Source organism: Gopherus evgoodei, chromosome 2 (assembly GCF_007399415.2).
Source record: "Gopherus evgoodei ecotype Sinaloan lineage chromosome 2, rGopEvg1_v1.p, whole genome shotgun sequence".
NCBI classification, from domain to species: domain Eukaryota; kingdom Metazoa; phylum Chordata; order Testudines; family Testudinidae; genus Gopherus; species Gopherus evgoodei.
The window spans coordinates 183,921,248-183,941,430 of NC_044323.1; the positions used below are offsets into that span (position 1 = coordinate 183,921,248).

At 39.1% G+C, this 20,183-nt stretch overlaps 1 protein-coding gene and 1 long non-coding RNA gene across 4 annotated transcripts in view; one reads left to right on the forward strand and one right to left on the reverse strand.

Moving 5' to 3' along the window:
- Window positions 1–20,183, forward strand: part of RANBP9 (RAN binding protein 9) — a 49,447-nt gene that overhangs the window by 16,732 nt on the left and 12,532 nt on the right. For all 3 annotated transcript variants that reach the window (XM_030552485.1, XM_030552486.1, XM_030552487.1), the window contains exons 2-7: window positions 2,682–2,734; window positions 6,360–6,527; window positions 9,385–9,407; window positions 11,158–11,342; window positions 14,017–14,129; window positions 15,683–15,791. In XM_030552485.1, the coding sequence (XP_030408345.1) occupies window positions 2,686–2,734; window positions 6,360–6,527; window positions 9,385–9,407; window positions 11,158–11,342; window positions 14,017–14,129; window positions 15,683–15,791 (647 nt within the window). In that variant the 5' untranslated portion in view covers window positions 2,682–2,685. The remainder of the gene's footprint in view (window positions 1–2,681; window positions 2,735–6,359; window positions 6,528–9,384; window positions 9,408–11,157; window positions 11,343–14,016; window positions 14,130–15,682; window positions 15,792–20,183) is intronic.
- On the reverse strand, window positions 15,815–19,857 carry LOC115646543. Its single transcript, XR_003999053.1, has 3 exons — window positions 19,779–19,857; window positions 19,120–19,200; window positions 15,815–18,463 (listed from the first exon to the last, which is right to left on the reverse strand). It is a non-coding gene; the product is annotated as an uncharacterized LOC115646543 (long non-coding RNA).

Genomic DNA, 20,183 nt, shown 5'->3' on the forward strand with positions numbered 1-20,183 from the left:
GTACATGAGGCAGCAGGGAAGCAGCTAATTGTGGTGATCAGATGTGACAGGAAACCCTGAATTCCCACAAGTAAGCATGTTACATCCATGATGTACTGGTCACTTTCAGGCCATTTAGCTCATGGCTGGTTAGTAGTTGTAGTTAAAATACCAAGTTAACTTCTACTCCATAATAGAAAATGTTTTTGAAAATCAGATGTATACAAAGACAAAAATGTTAAGAACAAGCTTATTAGCATACACTATTTTCAAATTGGCCTAGGGGATCTTTTTTGCTTAATACTGTTTGTTCCTCAGCTACTGTTTGTTCATCAGCTTCATTGATTTATGTATGCAGTTTTGTAGTCATATTGGACCCAGGATATTAGAAAGACAAGGTGGATGAGGTAGTATCTTTTAATGGACCAACTCTGAGTAGCTTCTTTGATGGGTTTGGTCACAGACCCCTGTGGGACTATCACCTGATGTGCCAAGATTATCTCTGAACCTGTTTTCCCTGCCAGCTTGGGACTCCAGTACCCTGCCTTGTTGAGCCAGACATGTTAACCCGCTGTAACACAGACCCAGGTCTGGTCCATGCCTCCAAAGCTGCAGACTTTAACCAAAAACTGCTCAGCAGGTCACCTATCTCCAGCACCCAGACACCCAGTTCCCAATGGGATCCAAACCCCAAATAAATCCATTTTACTCTGTGTAAAACGTATACAGAATAAACTCATAAATTGTCCACCCTCTAGAACACTGATAGAGATGCACAGCTGTTTGTACCCCCATGTATTAATTACTCACTCTGGGTTTGCTAATAACAAAGTGATTTTATTAAGTATAAAAAGTAGTATTTAAGTGTTCTGTCTGTTGTAACTTTCTTTGGTTCCAAGTAACCAAGCAAAATAAAACAACACTCAAGTATAAGCCTAATACATTAAGAAACTGATTACAGTTAAATCTCACCCTCAGAGATGTTCCAATAAGCTTCTTTCACAGACTAGACTCCTTCCTAGTCTGGGACCAATCCTTTCTCCTGGTACAGTCCTTGTCATTTCCAGCAGACATCTTAGGTGTAAACCAGGGGTTTTCTCTTGATTGGAATCACAGACTGTCAGGGTTGGAAGGGACCTCAGGAGACCATCTAGTCCAACCCCCTGCTCAAAGCAGGACCAATCACCAAAAAGATTTTTACCCCAGTTCCCTAAATAGCCCCCTCAAGGATTGAACTCACAACCTTGGGTTTAGCAGGCCAATGCTCAAACCACTGAGCTATCCCTCCCTTTATTCTGCTCCACCCCCTTTTATATATCTGGCACAAGGTGGGAATCTTTTGTGTCTCTGGGCCCCCACCCCTCCTTCTAAATGGAAAAGTACCAGGTTTAAGAAGGATTCCAGTATCAGGTGACATGGTCACATGTCACTGTGAGCCCCCTCCATTCTTCCAGGGCTGACCAGCACATATATAGGAAGGCTTGCAGGTAAAATAAACCATTTACAACCAATTGTTTTAGTGGGAGCCATCAAGATTCTAAACCACCATTTAATGGCCCACACTCGGCATAATTACAATAGGGCCTCAGAGTTATGCTTCATATTTTTAGCTTCAGATACAAGGATGACACATGCATACAAATAAGAGGAATATATTCAGTAGGTTATAACCTCTGTAGTGATACTTACAAGAGACCTTTTGCATGAAGCATAATCCAATTGCATCATATTACACTCATAAACATATTTCCATAAAACTTTATGGAGTGCAACGTTACACCTTCTCAGGCCTGAAGGAGAGCTCTGTGTAGCTCAAAATCTTCTCTTTCTCTCACCAACAGAAGTTGGTGTAATAAAAGATACTGCCTTTTCTTTTGATTTCTGTTATGTGAACTAGCTTGAACTATTCTCAAAACCACAATAAATTGAACAGTTTGCTTAGGTTAGACATATCTTACTGATAACATAAGAATGGTCATACTGGGTCAGATCAGTGGTCCATGTAGCCCAGTATCCTGTTTTCTAACAGTGGCCAATGCCAGGTGCCCCAGAGGGAGTGAACAGAATAGGTAATCATAAAGTGATTCATCCCGTGTTGCCAATTCCCAGCTTCTGGCAAAGAACATTCAAAGACCATGATGAGGGATATTAGGGTGACTTTAATAAATGTCTTCTAGAAATGCACATTTGTTTTTAAATGTGCATGCAGTCTAAGTGTGTGCATTTGGTAAAGTAATTTTGTTTCTGCGTTTTCCCAAGGGATTGGTGGACCCTCCAGGGGTTCATCTTTCTCTGGAATTGCCTTCTCTTCAGCAAGGCTTCTTTGATTCTCCCTCTTCATAGCAACAGTTACTGGCCTAGTGAAGTAAGGCCCTATTGTGAACTTGATGGCCTCCATTAGTGCTTTTATATAAAAACTGAGATGTTTGCAGGAGAGGGAACTTGTTCCAAAATTATTCCTCCCTCAGGGACTCATACCTTATCCATGATGCACCAAATCAGCAAGTACATTGGGAATGTCTTTCCTGTTTTGATTGCGCTGCCACTATTCCAGTTTGTACTGCCAGTGTCTAAAATGATCTCTCAGCAATTTAACTGGCACTTACATTCATCAGGATAATGTTTCTTGGAAATGTCTGTCATATAGTTTTGTTCATGTATTGTAAAAGAAAGATAAGTTTGTTTTATTTTGATTTTTACAGTTACATGGGAATTGGGCTTTCTGCTCAAGGTGTAAATATGAACAGACTACCAGGTACGTTTAATGTTTGTGTTTGATTTTAGAAACAATTAAACAATATATTTAACTTAATGGTTCTACAGTATAGTAAGTAAATATATTTTGAAATCTGTTTGATCCTGATCAACGTCAACAGTGTGTTTAGCAGGACATAATACAATATAAAGACAGTCCTTGCTATTGTAGAGCTTACAGCCTAAAAAGTTAATTCTTAATCATGGTCACTGTACTTTGGCTCTTAAGGCATTAAAATCAAGGGTGGATAAAAGCAAATAAAATTAAACCCTATTTTTTATTTTAAATAAGATTTTTTGATTTAAAGTAAATGCAGGCTTATTTTTAATAATCTATTTAAAATTCGCTTGAAACTGGCAACCTATGTTAAAGTCTCGGCTTATTATAATCTATTAAAATGTTTTAAATGAAATATAAAAATAGTGAACAATATATGTTTAGTGCCAGAGTTCTGAAGTCAAACCACTGAAGAGGTAGAAATCACTGGTTAAGGATCTGGAACCAGTCAGTTCAATCCACTGTAAATTATGCTTAATTTGTTTAATAAATGAGTTACTTTTAAATACCAGTTTTTTTGCTTATATATCCAGAACATTTAAAGTAGTTTTATTTAATAAAAACATTAAAATGCTATTTTGTGCATTTTAGTTGAATTTGAATTTTAATCTGAAATCACAAGTAAAAAATCTAGTAAATAAGAAATCATCATTCACCATTTTTTAATAAATAAAAATTAGAATAAATGTAAGTTAAGCTACGTAACTGCATAAATAAATGTTTTAGATCTAGTGTATCCTGCTAGTTAGTGAAGAAAGCACTAGATGTAGTGTAAAAGCTATATTAAGTTGGTGTGAGAAGGTGAGATTTACTTAGTGTTTTAATGGTTACTAACCTTGCTTTAGGAAAATAACATACAAATGCAAAACACAATTAAAACTGATTATTTAAATCAGTGTTCCTGGTTTGCTGATTTAAATCATGATTAAAATAGCTTGTTTTAAATCACTGAGTTAATCAGTCCAGCCTATTAATATCCATCATACTTTTCCTATTTAGACTCCACTAAGACACTTCAGCTACAAAATAAATACAAATCTGATTAAGGAAGCAGTTGTGTGAAAGCCTGAATCACAAAATGCTTCCTTGCTCAGTAAATTTGTAGTACATCATTTTCTGATAGCTAACAGATTTCCTGCTGTAAAGCATATCATTGTTATGAGTAGAGCAGGACATCTACTCTTGTCTCAACGTTGGTTCCTTATCTGTTTTAAGAATGTTAAGGAATGCACAGCATGGTGCCAACCACAGGTGCTGACTTTGAATTTTCCCCAGGGGTATTCAAGCCCTGCTCAGCCCTGGGCCCTGCCCCCACTCCACTCCGCTCTGCCTCCTCCCCTGAGCACACCCCGTTCCCGCTTAGAGTGACCAGATGTCCCGATTTTATAAGGACAGTACTGATTTTTGGATCTTTTTCTTTATATAGGCTCCTATTACCTCCTACCCCCGTCCTGATTTTTCACATTTGCTGTCTGGTCACCCTGTTCCCGCTCCTCTCCCTCCCTCCCAGTGCCTCCTGCATGCCACGGAACAACTGATCCACAGTGGACAGGAGGCGCTGGGAGGGAGGGGGAAGAGTTGCTTGGCAGGGCAATCAAAGGTATTCCCCACTAACTTTTTTCCGTGGGTGATCCAGCTCTGGAGCCACTCACAGAGTCAGCTCCTATGGTGTCAACACTCACATGCTTAACTTTGATCACACAAGTAATCCATTGATTTTCAGGATCAGGGCCTATATCTTAATACAAATACATGGAATATTGTTGTACATTGTCAACACATTGTGACGTGTTAGTATATATTTTACCTGGCTTTTCAGAGATTTTAAACTTCGCTATTTCAAATCGTATTGGCCTACCCCCTCTCCTTTTTTTTAATTGCTTGGTTTTTTAAGAAGAAAAATAGTAGTAATCCTATGACTGAGATTTTAAGTGCTCAGAGGCTAGCAAAACAAGTTAGTTCTGATAGTAAACTAAACTGATCCTGTAGTGCAATATATAACATTTACTGTCTGTGCTGTCAAATGTGTCCTTATTATACGTGCATTCAAGATATGGCTGTTGTGGGAACCATAACTTCCCCAAATTGTAGTGTTTGAACATTTCTCCTAAAATGTTATGTTAAAGAAAAGCTTCGGTGTAATACAGTAAGAGTCTGATCGCTAAAATAGCTGCCCTTTGAGTAGGACTGGAAATGCAGCTCCCATTTTTGAATACATAAGAAATAGGAGACATAAAAAATGCCTTTTTAAAAAACTTGGTTAATTTTAACCAAATGTAAATAATGTTAAATTAGCCTTGCAGCGTCTTTAGTCTCCAGTTTCTCATGCATCCAAACAAGGTGCATTTTCAGTCTAAGCCTCCTGTCAAGAGTACAATAATGCCAGCATCCAATTAAAAAGAAAAAAAAATCCTGAAAATTCAGGAGAGCAGTCCTGAAATTTTTAGTTCTGTGGCTCTTCCTTTGACAGTTACTGCTGGGTAATCTCCCATGAGTGGGGCTGTTGGATAGTATTCAGGAAAATGGGTTACTTCCAAGTAACTAGCTCTTCAGGCAGATTGTATATGGATCCACATTCCCCACTTCTTTGGAGTCCGTTAGCTGCCGATTACGTGGAATGAAACTGGGTTGGAATTGGGGTTTGAGCTCCTTTATATACCCTTGCATCAGATGTATGCTCCCTTGCAGATCTGAACATCTGATGCTTACAAGATCACTCCTTTCCAGAGAGTTTTTTGTGTTTGTCCTGAGGGAACACTATAGATGCTTCATTCATAACTTTCCTTTTGAAAACAGAGACAAGTGTGCAGTTGTGTGAAACTTACTTATTCTCCAGCTTCTCCACATGCAGAATTAGGCCTTCTTGATTCACTAGTATTAATGACTTTTCCCCTGAGTTCACTTCTGGATTTGAAGGTTTTTAGGGCAGCAAGGCTAGTAGTACTACAGTCTGTGGGCTTGGCTATCATGTGGAGGTAGTGCTACTTGCTGCTGAACAACAATTAAGGATGTTCAGAAGTGGCTGTGACTTTCTCCGGAGACATGTCTGGGTCTTTAGATAATCTGAATGTGACCGTGACATGTGCCTTCAAGTATGGGTGTTGTAAAGGGTGGGAAAGTAAGAGGAAACCTTATTGTTTTACTGGGACATGCCAGACATGTAGGTAGCTTTAATATTCAGACAGTAGATCTAGTCAGTTGTCAAATGTTGACAATTTTGAATGTCAAATCTTTTTAAAAAGGGAGAGGGAATTGACAGTATTTGCAACACTTTCCCTTTTTTTTCTTGATTAGTCTATTTGGCACCCATAAATAGAATTATATGTTCAACCATTTTTGAAAGAAGTTGATATTCATGTGAACCAGAGCATTTTTATGTTAGCAGTTTGTGTCTGTTGTGTATTGGTAATAGTTATTTAACTGTTTTACAGGAATAATGGTGAGTGTAGTAATCAACCTTAAAAAAAACTGCTTGGATTGTAACAAGTAAACTTTTGCTGTATGTTTATTTCTTTCCATTAATTTGTAGTGGAAACAAGTGAATAAAACTTGAAATGCTTTGTTACAGGTTGGGATAAACATTCATATGGTTACCATGGAGATGATGGACATTCATTTTGTTCCTCTGGAACTGGACAACCCTATGGCCCAACATTTACAACTGGTGATGTCATTGGTTGTTGTGTAAACCTTATCAACAATACCTGCTTCTACACAAAGAATGGACATAGTTTGGGTATGGAAAACAATCACTGCTAATGACAGCTGATGTCATCAAACTTAATGCACTTTTTTGTACATTTAAAATCTTAAAATTGTGTTTATACTGGTCCCTGACATTGGAGTCAAGATTCATAAGCACCTTAAATATGGACCATTTTTTTTTAAATGGGATTATACTCCAGGGCTTTAAATGAACAGATAAGAAAAATGGAAAAACTTACTAATGCAACATTAAAACCTTATACATGAATTTGGAGGGCTTTTCCCACACCATCTTTCCCAGGAGATCTGCGTATATTTCAACTCGTGGTGACTAAGATCTGGCATCTGAACTTTCTGAAGGTCTCTAGTTTTCAATTGTCGCAATTAAATTCAAGCTTATATTTTTGAATTTGTAATTATATACTGTGTGTTACTGTTAGATGAAGTCTAACAAATCTAATTACCCTTTGTCCCAGAGCATAGGAGAATGCATTTCAAATATAGTGTGTCCCTTTGTGAGCAGCACACTGCCAGTAGCCAGCCATTTAGAGCTGGAACAAAGCCACAAATTAGTTACATAGGCCATCCCAAATTTCTGCCAGTTAACCATTCACCGTATGTTTTAGCATCATGTCTCACTATACCACATTGTACAGAAACTTTGAGGATGAGCACAGCACGCCTGGGTGGTGTTAATCTTACATAAGTTACCTGTCTGGCACTTCAGATAGGTTGCACACACTTTAGTGACCAAAGATATTTTTCTTTCCTCATGTCTTGCATGTTTGTATTAGCAGTGGGTTAAGGAGAGGGTTGTGGCTTGGTGAATAGGTTTTGGAAGACTGTTGAAATAGGGGCTAACGGAATAAGGCAGGGGTCCCCAATGTGGTGCCTGTGGGCACCATAGCGCCCACCTACTGGCCGGCAGATGAGCATCTGCTGAAATGCTGGCAAAATTCGGCAGCGATGCCTCCGGATGATGGCGCTTGTCGGCGGCATTTCGGCGGATGCTCATCTGCTGCCACGGTCCTCCGCCAGACGAAAAGGGCTGGGGACCATTGGAATAAGGCTTAGACGATGTGAGAAAATGACAAAGGGGAAGAGTTAAGACGTCTCTTATTGGTAGGAGTGGGATTAGGAAAGAAACTGGCTGTAGATTTAGGCTGGAGCTTAATATAGGTCTTGAAGAGAAGGGCAAAAAGCTTGTTTAAAGTCATGGAAAGCTGTTGGGAGGTTGCAAAAGTGAGGGGGTGGAGTAATAAGATCATAGCAACACGTAAGAGATCATTCTGGAGAAATTGGAGGAGGAGATGACAGTTAAGAATTCCAAAGAGGAATAGGATTGAGTAGTCAAGGCAAGAGAAGATTAGGACATGGACAGCAAGTTAGCCATATGGAAATGATGAATTTTGGATGCGAGGGAAGAAGCAGCAGGATTTGGTTACAGTTTGCGTGGGAGAAAGATAAGGAGTCCTATATCGAGGGCCTCAGTGATTAGGATGGAGTTAACGGTGGTGGAAAGTGAAGATGGATTTAGGAGGAAAGATTAGAAGCTTTTGTTTTTGCCATATAACATTTGATATGATAGTGCTGTATCAGATGGAGAAATAAAACAGAAGTAGATTTGAGTTGTCAGCATAAATGGACAGCTAGTAAGGTTAAAAATAAAATCCTTCAGCATGAAGAGAAGAAAATTATGATATACCCTGTGGGTTTCAGATACAGAATTTCACTCCTTCAAAAGAATCTATTTGAAATTGGAATTATTTTTCTAAAATTTACCTAAAGCTCTGGGAACATATAAAGGTTAGATTTTATTTTTATTTTTTCTTAATTCCAGTAAATTCCAAAATTACTTTTCTGGTTTTATCAGCTTCTCATATTTTATAACTAGATACTAAAATAGCTGGTTTAACTTTTATCAAACTCTAGTAGAATACTTAGTTTGGATCAGAACTAATTAATTTTCTACGAAGCCTCTGGCAAATATGCTACTTCTGCTTTAATTTTTGCAAACAAGAAAAGTTCTATGCATTGCCAGTAGGAGAGACTTCTTTGCAGTAAACTTGCATCTCATTAAGTATCGGGGTAGCCTTGTTAGTCTGGATCTGTAAAAGCAGCAGAGTCCTGTGGCACCTTATAGACTAACAGACGTATTGGAGCATGAGCTTTCATGAGTGAATACCCACTTTGTCTGATGCATGCATTCACCCACGGAAGCTCATGCTCCAATACGGCTGTTAGTCTATAAGTTACCACAGGACTCTTTGCTGCTTTCATCTCATTATTATAGTTGCATATAACAGAACTTGTACATTGCCAGAATATATTATGAAAATGCTATTGCTACTTTTTTCTGTAACATTTAAGACAGTCAACTATGGCCTAAATTTTCACACTTGTTTGCTTAAAGAGAGGCTGTCAAATCTATACTTAGACTCCTATATAACATGGGTAAGAGAACTTAGCTTTAAGCTACCAATTTTCAAAATATTGGTCTGAATATTTCTGTATGATAGTTTAAATGTTTATCATCTTTTGAAAATATTTCTTTTCTATTTGCCAAATACTTACCTTTTGGTTCCTGTTACTACTATACTAACTTGTGCAGAAGCGTTATGGGTGTCAGCATGCCTGTCATACTTACTTTTGTCTGGGAAGTTTTTACAAACTTACAACGATTAGAGAAACTAAATATTTAGCATCTAGATATTCCCTATTAGATATTCTCCAACAATTGTAAGATGTGACAAATTTAACTGACTACTTGAATGCTCTTGTATACTTTTTTAAAATAAAAAAGCATCTAGGAAGTTGCTTGCTTTTTCAAATACATTTTGAATACAAATATATGAATAATTATTTTAATGCATCTCTGTTTGTTGCAGGTATTGCTTTTACGGATCTACCGGTAAGATAAGTGGATTTTCAAACAGAAAATAGAATTTTATGCATACTATAAATAACTGTTTCAAATGTACTATCACTGTTCTTGTCTATCTAGCTTATGTTTACTGGAAATGTGCAGTATGCCCTTTTTATATCATTTTATATCTGGTTTTCAGTTTGACAGATATCACTGAGGCAACAACTTGAAACTCAGTATCTGTAAACACTAATACTGAAAAGCAAATAGTTACAATTTTTTTCTCTGTTCAGATTTTAGTATCAGGACATTTACTTGAGGTTTTTGATCAGAAAATCGGGATGAGAATGTAATACATGATTTTAAAATATTTTATTTATATACCCTGTGTGCTTGTCAAACAGGTGAGAGAGAATCTGTGAACAATAATGATAAAGCTAACTTATTTTATATTGTAATAGTTTTATGCCCAAATACGTAAGTATGTATGTCTGTGTGTTCATTCTTGGGAATACCTGAGTTGGAAGCACAAAATGCCCATTGTTCAAACACAAATGGTGGCTATATTATATGCAAAGACTTCTTAAAACACCTTTTGTGTGTGTGTGTAAAATCACAAATTTAGGCATTTCCTCCAAGAAAGGCTATTTTTAATGTGTCAATACTAATCACACTTGGCTTTTTAATCGTAATTTAGTTCATAGTACGAAGTATGTAAACTAATTATTTTAATTTCTTTAAAATAATCTTAATATTGTGACATTCTGCATAAAATTCTATAAACCCTAGTTTATCTTTTGATTGGATTTTATTCCAGCAGCATTCTGTATGAATGGCCCCCCCCTCCCCCCCCCCCCCGTACCATGGGTACACCATGATGTGTCTTTTTTTGGGGGGGGAGGCTTTCTCTCATTCACATCATTTTCAATCTGGACTTTGGTGTTGTGATTTAGAGGACAACGATTTAGACACACAATCCTGTTGGAGGGCATCATTGCACCACTAGGTCCTAAGAGAAAAAGCTGAAGAGACACTATTGGCATCCAACAATTCATTCTGATCCTAGAACATACAAGTGCTGGCAAAACAGATTTTTACCCTTTTGGGAATTGGGACCATATGTAAAAGTTCACTGTGAAGGCCAATTTCTGAAAAGAAAATAGAATTTAGAAGACAATGCTTTGAAGTCATTTTAGATACAAATCAAAGAAATCACGAGGGCTTTAGTGAACTGGTACCGTTCTTTGTAGGCATTATACTTGAATTTCTAAGCTAAGGAGTTGCCCCTATCATTTCAATTCTCTACCTTAAAACATTGCTAAAATATCTGACCTGTTAGTGGTGGTACACCTGAAAATGGAAATGACCCACTTAATACATTTGTGTTAAATTTTTTTGCTCTTGTTTAGAAATCAATATTTTTTTTTTTAAGACCAGGATTATTTAACTTGGAGATGCATGTTTTCAACATAAAATCGAAGCCAAAAAGTGTAATGTTTACCATGCTTTAAAAACTGCATTTGTTAGCTTGAAGAATTACCAGTGTTGAGGTTTGGATCTCAAAATAATGGGCAGTGTTTTATTTTCTCTCCCATTGGTGACAGAGTTGTTTTGTCCTCATATTGCTTAGTTGGTATCAGTTACTTAAATTTGACTAACCACTGGGAATGCTGGGAGAGTGAGTACTACTTCTCCCCAGTGAGGGGTGTGGGTGGGGATGTTTAAGCTGATTAAAAAAGGGAGGAATTTGGAATAAGAGGAAAAAGTATTGATTTAAAAAAAAAATCTCTTTCAGCCAAACTTGTACCCTACAGTAGGGCTTCAAACACCAGGAGAAGTGGTAGATGCTAACTTTGGGCAGCATCCATTTGTGTTTGACATTGAAGACTATATGCGAGAATGGAGAACCAAAATTCAGGCTCAGATCGACAGATTTCCTATAGGAGATCGGGAAGGAGAATGGCAGACAATGATTCAAAAGTAAGAATTAGAGGGATTTTAAAGAGTGTATACTTAAAATTTGCTAAAAGGGATTTTAAAATGGGCGTTTAAAAAAAGTTTGTACGAAATCCTAATTAAATTCAACTGTTCAAATAGTTTTTTAGCAAATATAGGCAGTACTTAAATGTTCCTGAGAACTTTGTATTTGTCCTGTCATATTGAAGTGATGGTAAAAAATGAAGTGCATTCTTTGATACAGTTAGAACTATTACCATTAAGATTCATCAGGGCAGCTGTCTGGCGTATTAAAATTAGTGAAAAGCTATATAACGTTTGACTTTTTGGTCACTAGTGCAAATGCAGCCTTGATCAGTAGTGACCGAAAATTATTTCTGTTGAATAGCCATTGGGATGGCATATGTAGAAATCTCTATCAGTTCAGGTCTTGGTAGACAGGTGTCTGTATCAAAGAAACAACTGTATCACTTAACACTAATTGATACGGATAATGGCTGTCTCAGCAGAGAAGCAGGGGACTGAATGACCTATGGAGATTAATAACTGTTTATCTGGCACCCTGAAGTGTGCTAGTTGCCTCACAAAACATGGAATACACTTAGTCTCTGCCCCAAAGAACATTCAATCTGAAATGACAAGTGAAGGTGAATTCTGTGTGTGTGTGTGTGTGTGTGTGTGTGTGTGTGTGTGTGTGTGTGAATTTAAATTAAACATGCCTGAAATCCTGTATTTTCAGTTGGCTGTGGTTTTTACTCACTGCCAATATTGTTTGTGTTTGTGCTATGGAGTAGTGTGTATGTGCTGTGGAATAGCGATCCCTATATGTAATTTGTTTAACTTTGTAAAGTACTTTGGGATGAAATTTGCAGTTTAAAAATTGCTGCTCCTCTCTCTTTCTCTCTCATAGCTGCCTCCTTCTTTCATGAGCACTAAATTCACTTAAACTAAGGAAATCAGATTTTGAAAACTTATTTTATGGTAGTCTTCCTTTCTGCACTCACATAATGTCAGTAGAACTTGTAAATTTGGATATATTAGTCCAGCTACTTGCTGGAATGCATTGTTTACAACAGTGTTTTGTATTAATGTGGCATTAATTTTAATTTTTTGAGCAGACTCACTGGCTATGGGAATATCCCAATGAACACATTTTGGTCTTTAAGTGAATGCTCACTATATTGTTGTTTCACCACCTCCTGACACCATGTGTGTTGACATTAGTGCTAGCGTAAGCCATTTTGTCATCTTTCCTAGCCAAACAAGCATTTTAATTTAAAAAAAAAAATTACTGAAGGGGAAATGTAACTTAATTTGTCATTCTCAGCGTACTTCGATTCAGAACCTTAAATACAATATTTTGGATCTATTCATGTGATTAAGTGAATTGTCACAAGTGTTTGAATTTTTTAATTACCATACAGAGTTAAGGCACTAGGCACCACGATTGTTTTCTGCACCAGCATTCATGCTAAAAATCTGTTAAAACAAAGACTTAGATGATTCGACGGATTTGAGGGTTTTCCTTTAGGACCGTGATCCTATAACACTTATGCATGTGCTTATCTTTATGCATATAAGCAGACCTATTATGTCAGTGGAGCTATTCATGTTTAATTTATGTACACGGACTTAAGTGCTTGCAGGAGATCAGTAGTTAAGTCATAAATGCAAATTCATATCCATGTCATTAGTGACTGCAATTCGACTGGCTACTCTGGGGCTTGTTTAAACTGAGTTGGTAGTCTCTAGTTGCCAGTGAACAAGTGAGTATTGGTACAGTCACAGATTTCCTTAACCGTGGAGTCTTCCCTTACTCAGAAGATATGTCTGTGCTGCCCAAAACAAACAAAAAAAAAAGGGGGTGGGGGAAACCCACAGTGGCAAGTCTCGGAGGCCAGGTCCACTGATTCAGGCTTGTGGAGCTCAAAACAGCAGCGTAGATGTTCAGGCTTAGGCTGGAACCTAGACTCTCAAACCCACCTCCCTCACTGCGTTTCAGAGTCCTGGCTCCAGCCTGAGCCCAAATATCAACTCTGTTTTTAGCCCTGTGGCATGAGTCTGAGTGAGTTGACCTGAGACATGCTGCATGTCTCTTTTGCTGTGTAGACATGCAGACTTTCATGTCAGTTCTGGGTTGTGGAACATATTTGGTACTATTTAGAGAAACTCTCATTGCTGCTGAGCATACTGTATTTGTTCTGTGGATTAATACAGAATTTGGCCTCACAGGGCTTTAAGTCCAACACATTTCATGAGCCAGGAACACACTTGAAAAAATCAGTATGTAATTGATCATAGCTTGGGTTAACAAATGGGATTCATTAAAAAACCTCAATTGTTTCTATATAATTGAAATAAAATGTTAAAAAATAATTTGTAAAAACAAGTACAAATAAGAATATGCTCTAACAAGGAGCTTAGCTCTTCTGGGAAGGAATCAAATACATTTAATTAACGTATTCATGACTAGATAACTGGGATAGGACATTTTTATATGTTGCAAATATATATATCTGGTTTATGTATCTTACTAATTCCACTATTTGCTTTTATCAAGCAAGTGATTTTGTTTGCTCATATGCCTGGAAGTTTGAAAATTGTCTTCAGTTTATTTTACCTGCATAATGGTATAAATGATGTTGCATAATGGTATAAATGATGTTGCATATTTTAACTGTTTGAATTCTCTCCTCAGAATGGTTTCATCTTATTTAGTTCATCATGGGTACTGTGCAACAGCAGAGGCTTTTGCCAGATCTACAGACCAGACTGTACTAGAAGAATTAGCCTCCATTAAAAATAGACAAAGTAAGGCTGGAAAGTACACTGTATACTTTTTAAAACAAATTAACTTAAATTGGCTCATATTAAAAACAGTTCTCTATAATTTAATCTATGAATCTTTTCATCATGGAATGGCCTTCTAACAAACTTACACCATTATAATTCAGTGTATTAATGCACAATCATGGATTCTTGAGCCACTGGTTTGTTAATCTTGAAAGTACTGTTTAATTTTGGAACTAGTTTAATGAAGAGGAATATTATGAATTACCTACCATGGCGCTTATATTTGAAAGAGAGGACACAAAGGTGTTATTTTGGAACAAATGTTAATGGTATGTCTAGACCAATGGTGGGCAATCTGCAGCCTGTGAGCCGCGCATGGCCCATCGGGGTAATCCGCTGGCGGGCTGGGAGACAGTTTGCTGCCCATAGTTCGCAGTGGCTGCGGTTTGCCATTTCTGGCCAATGGGAGCTGCGGGAAGTGGTGGCCAGCACGTCTCTGTGGACTGCGCAGCTCCCATTGGCTGGGAATGGTGAACCGCGGTCATTGGGAGCTGTAAACAAACTGTCTTGTGGCCTGCGGGCAGATTACTGTGATAGGCTGCAGGTTGGCCACCACTGGTCTAGACGAATGCTGACAATCACATTAGTAAACCAAAGTTGATAGTCAGTTAACTTGAATGGGACACAGACATAGATTTTTGCCTTGAGTAGGAAAAGTGGTAGAAGCTTAGCTAGCAGGTGCTGTTTAGATGCAGATTGAGTTTGTCAGGCTTACACTTGGAAAAGTTCAACACTTTTAGTTCAGTTCTAGCAGGATGAGTTGCAGTCTAGTCAGGAGGTTAAGCTATAAAGTAAGTAGGTGAAAATTAAGTTAAGGTGTTACTCTGATTTTCATTAGGCGAGAGGTCATATTTACGTTGGGCTTAGCTAGCATATTAACTAAACACAATCTAAACTTGACCATTTTTCTTAATTTAGATATAGCCTTTATGAGCTAGATATAGCCCGGTATTCCTGGTCTTGCAAATGACAGTAGTGCAGTGTGGACATACTTTATGAAGATATCAGTTAAAAATAAAATAAAACAGTGTCTTAGGTATAACTCTTACATTCTATCTCAGGCTGGAAGGGGCCCCGAAAGGTTAGAGTCCAGGCCCCTGCCTTCACTAGCAGGACTAAGTACTGATTTTGCCCCAGATCCCTAAGTGGCCCCCTCAAGGATTGAACTTGCAACCCTGGGTTTAATAGGCCAATACTCAAACTACTGAGCTATCCCTCCCGCTTAATTTTTTAATCTTCTTTTAAATGAGCTATTTGAGTAAGTGGTAGGTCAGTGTGTTTGCAAAGCAGCTGGCAATATATAATGTATATAATGCTTATATAAATATCTGTAAAATAAATACAACTCTTAAAATATTTCAGAATTTCCAAGGAAACCAACCCATTTCTTCTTTCCATGATTTTTTTGGGTAAAAATCCTATTGATTCATGTTGGTGGTATTTTTAATAGTTAATGTATATGAATCCTTAAACTAAGTTTTAACCTTACTTTTTTGTGCTTTGGTGGACAGGAATTCAAAAATTGGTTTTAGCAGGAAGAATGGGAGAAGCCATTGAAACAACACAACAGTTGTATCCAAGTTTACTAGAAAGAAATCCTAATCTCTTATTTGCATTAAAGTGAGTCTTCGAGTTATGCAGCTGTCTATAGAGAACTGTGTAGTCCTAGGAGATATTACATAATTAATTTGTTCCTGTGAAAGCTCTAAAAATTCTGTTGAATTTAAAAACTGCTTATTTAGTTAACTTTTCTGTGTGCTATATGTATCTTTTAGATCAAATAACTAATATGTCGTCAGGATCCTTTGTATTCTGCAGCTCTGTGGATATAATTTGTTTCTTGCTGTAAAATTGTCTTCCAGAATCTGAGTTTTCATCTAAATCTTTGTGTTTTTAATTTTTTGGAACTGTTTTCCATTATGAATGTTTAATGTTAAACTTTCTTTTGTCACTTATTAGTTCCAAACACTGAGTCCTCTTTCCTCATTGACTTTGAGGGAAATGGTAGATTCTTCAAGGAGTGTCCCTGTGGATGCTCCAGTTTAGGTGTCTTGACACACTGCGCCTGTAATCAGAGATTTGTGGTAGCAGTGCCCAGTTGGGCTGCGCATGCGCTGTAGTCATCTCACACCGCTCCAAGCAGTTACATAGTGGTGTGCAGCCAACCATCCCCCAATTCCTTCTCTACTGCCTTTGGCTTGAGTCGGAGCAATCAGCAGTGCCCTCTCTTACCTCAATAAAATTTCTAATAAATAGTTCATAGTGATAGTTTTAGGGAAACTAACTACAACTAACTTAATCCTTGCCTTACTCTAATTCCTTTAAAATTGAAAAAATATATTTTTCCTTTACCTTTCCTATCTACCTCTGCATCTCTAGCAATTGTACAGCCTTAGCCTCAAACAGGGTTTACCCTTATATTTTTCTCTGAGACAGACTCCCTCAGGCATGCCCAGCTCACATGGCTTTAAACACTGCCTGACTTGCAGACTCTCCATACTGGCCTCTGCTGGTCACCCTCAGTGTGTCCGCTGCCTTGGTTGATCCCTGAGTCCAGGTCACCCGCTGGCCAACGATTGCCAGTCTCTGACATGGGCTCCACTTCAACAATGGCTGCCAAGGAGCCTACTCCTAGAAAGGCTACCAAAAAGCAGTTGCAGACATCTCTGCACTGAGAAGCATCTAAAAAGAAACTGATTCCCAACTGAAAAATTTGCCATGGTATCAATGGCACCGAGTGTGCTGGACCATGAGGCACCAGGAACATCTGGCTCCGAGAGTTCCTGAAGAGCTAAAGACCCTACGTGGGCAACTCTAATGGAGAGTTACACATTAAAGTGAAACATAACAGCACTCATGGAACTGAAGATCATCTCTGGACTGAGCAGTACAATGGCACCACCTGCTGTACCTGTGCTATGCAGCTCTAAATTCTTAGCACTAGCAGCTTCAACTCATGCTCCTGGGCTGTCCACCATTCCGTCTTTGGCACCGAGACTCATGTTTCCTCCGCAATTCATGAGGCATGTGGACCAGATAGTGATCTTAACACCTGAATCTCCTTTTCTCGGCACCAAGGGTACCCATCCAGATTGGTATCAAGCCAGCTGACTACTACCTGCAGATCAGCCCACACTCCCTCCTTCCCCCCGGTCTCCAGTGATGAAGAAGAAAAGGACAAGGCAGTAATATATACTCCTCTCCACTCCTCACCCAAGCCATGACCATTTCATCACCAACCATCTGCAGATATACGAGGATGATATGGTCACCCATGGGCACCACCCCCCCATACCATTCCCAGCTAACTGGTCATACTGGGATCTTGGGGCAGTGTATAGAGTCCAACTGAAGGCTTCCTAGCCTGCCTAGGTCCCCTGGCCTTGTACCCTTCAACTGTCCAGGCACCCTCAGAAACAGAAGAAGACACTGAGGAACCTGAGAACACAGCCGAACATGACACTTCGCCACCTACTCAGCTCTCATCTTCATCACTATACGAAATCATAATGCCACCACCTTCCACCATGGTGGATGATTTCAAATCCTTTCAGAACTGCTTCAAAGGAATTGCTGAATCTCTGGACATTTCGTTGGCTCAGCTACCAGAAGCCCAACACAATCTCAGACGTACTCCAGGCATCCCCATCGGCAAGGATAGCTTTGCCAATTAGCGATTCAGTCATGGAGCCTGCAAAAATAATACGGCAGACACCTGCTTCAGCTCCAGCCACATGTAAAAGATCCAACAAGAAATATTATGTGCCAGCAAAAGGGGCTGAGTTCCTATTTACACACCCTACACCAAACTCCCTAGTAGTGAAGGGGGCAAACAACACCAGTCTCGAAAGACCCCATACAATAAGGACTGGAACAGGCTAGACCTTTTCAGGCAGAAAGCTTATTCCTCAGCTACACTTCAGTTCCGCATAGCTAACTATGCTGCCCTGCTAGCCAAATATACACACAATCTGTTCTCCAAAGGTCGACGTCTATTGAAAATTTACAAGATGTCAAAAAAAACAGTAGAAGGTAAACATTTCTGAAGGGGGTCTCATCTCCAGGACGGCCTTCCCTTGACTTGGAAGACACGACAGCATGATCCATCATGACATCCGTGGTTATGCGCCATGCAATATAGCTCCACCTCACCAGGTCCCCAAGGGAGGTCTAGGCAATGGTCGAGGACTTATCTTTCGAGGGGCAGAAATTATTTGCAGACAAAACTGATGTTTCATTACACACCCTAAAAGACTCACGGGCGACCTTAAAAACTGTTGGTGTTTACGTACCTGCAAACAAAAAGAAACAAGGCAGGTTTTACAATCAGAGATTGCCCTTAGCTCATAAACTTACTGGAGCTAAGGGCAGTCCAAAATGCATGTGAGCACTTTCTTCCTCTAATCAAGAACAATAAATCAAGATCCTCAGAGACAATTTAGCATGCATATTTTCTATAAACGGCCAAGGGGAAGCACAATCATACTCCCTATGTTCAAAGGTGATATGCCTTTGGAATTGGTGCATCACCAACAACCTATTGATATCGGCATCCGATCTGCCAAGATGTTAGACTACAATGGTGGATGTACTAAGCAGGGATTTCTCACAAACCCATGAGTGGAGGATGGATCCTGGAATTCTCAAATTCATATTCAAACTATGGCAGTTCCCTACCATAGATCTATTTGCAACAGCTCTATAATGCCAAATACCCACAATATTGCTCCAGAGTGGGATTTGGACACCACTCCCTAGCTGACACTCTCCTCATAAAATGGGAGGCACCACTGATGTATGCATTTCTTTCGACCCCACGCGTAAGCCGAGTCAGTCACAAGATCAAACAGGACAAATCTAGGGTCTTTCTCGTAGTGCACAAACGTGGTTCCCATACTTGTGCCAGATGGCAGTGAAACCGCCTTGAGCCCTTCCCTTAGTACCTCACCTTCTATCACAAGATATGGGATGCCTCTGTCACCCCAACCTCGCAGTACTCCGTGGCTGACTGAGGTCGAGAAGGCCTGTTCTGAGGAAGTAAAAGATATATTACTGAGCAGCGAGAGACAAAGTACAAGAAACACTTATATCTGTAAGTGGAAATGATTCTGCACCTGTTGCCCAGATAAACAAATCTTGCCACAATCGTCCCCCCTACTGAGGATCCTGGACTTTATACTAGGACTTAAAAAATTGGGGCTATCCACAAGCTCCATGAGAGTACACTTGGCTGCTGTTATCTCCTTCCACGACAAGGTGGACAGTGTCACTATATTTGCTCACCTGATGATTAAACGCTTCCTTAAAGGCACTGAAAACACTTATCCCACAATAAGGAACTATACCCATGTGAGACCTCAACCTCATTCTGTGTGGACTGATGGGAAAGCCGTTTGAATTCCTTGCAACTTGCTCTTTGTTGCACTTATCCATGAAGGTGGCTTTCCTCATTGCCATCACATCCGCCAGACAAGTGGGAGATTTAGGTGCCCTAAAGGAACACCCACCTTATACAACATGCTTTAAAGAAAGCAATCCTACGACCACATCTGAAGTTCATACCCAAAGTTGCTTCCCCCTTTCATTTAAACAAATCCATTTACTTACTGTATTTTTTCCTAAGCCACATGCGGACAGGGAGGAGGCCTCACTCCACACATTGGATGTTCACAGAGCATTAGCTTTCTACATTGAAAGAACAAAAACATTTTAGAAAATCATCTAGACTATTTGTTTCTATATCAGAACGCTTGATGGGTCAAACCATGTCAAAAGAGACACTATCCAAATGGATGGCAGGATATATCCATTTATGCTACCAAAACCACAATCTACGGTATCCACTGGGAGTTCACACACACTCCACCAGGGCACTAGCAGCATCTGTGGCTTTTCTCAGTAACGTCCCTATCACTGACGTTTTCAGAGCAGCTACCTGGGCATCAGTCTGTACTTTCACTAAACACTATGCCTTAGAACAACAATCAGTATCCGATGCTCCACTTTGGACTT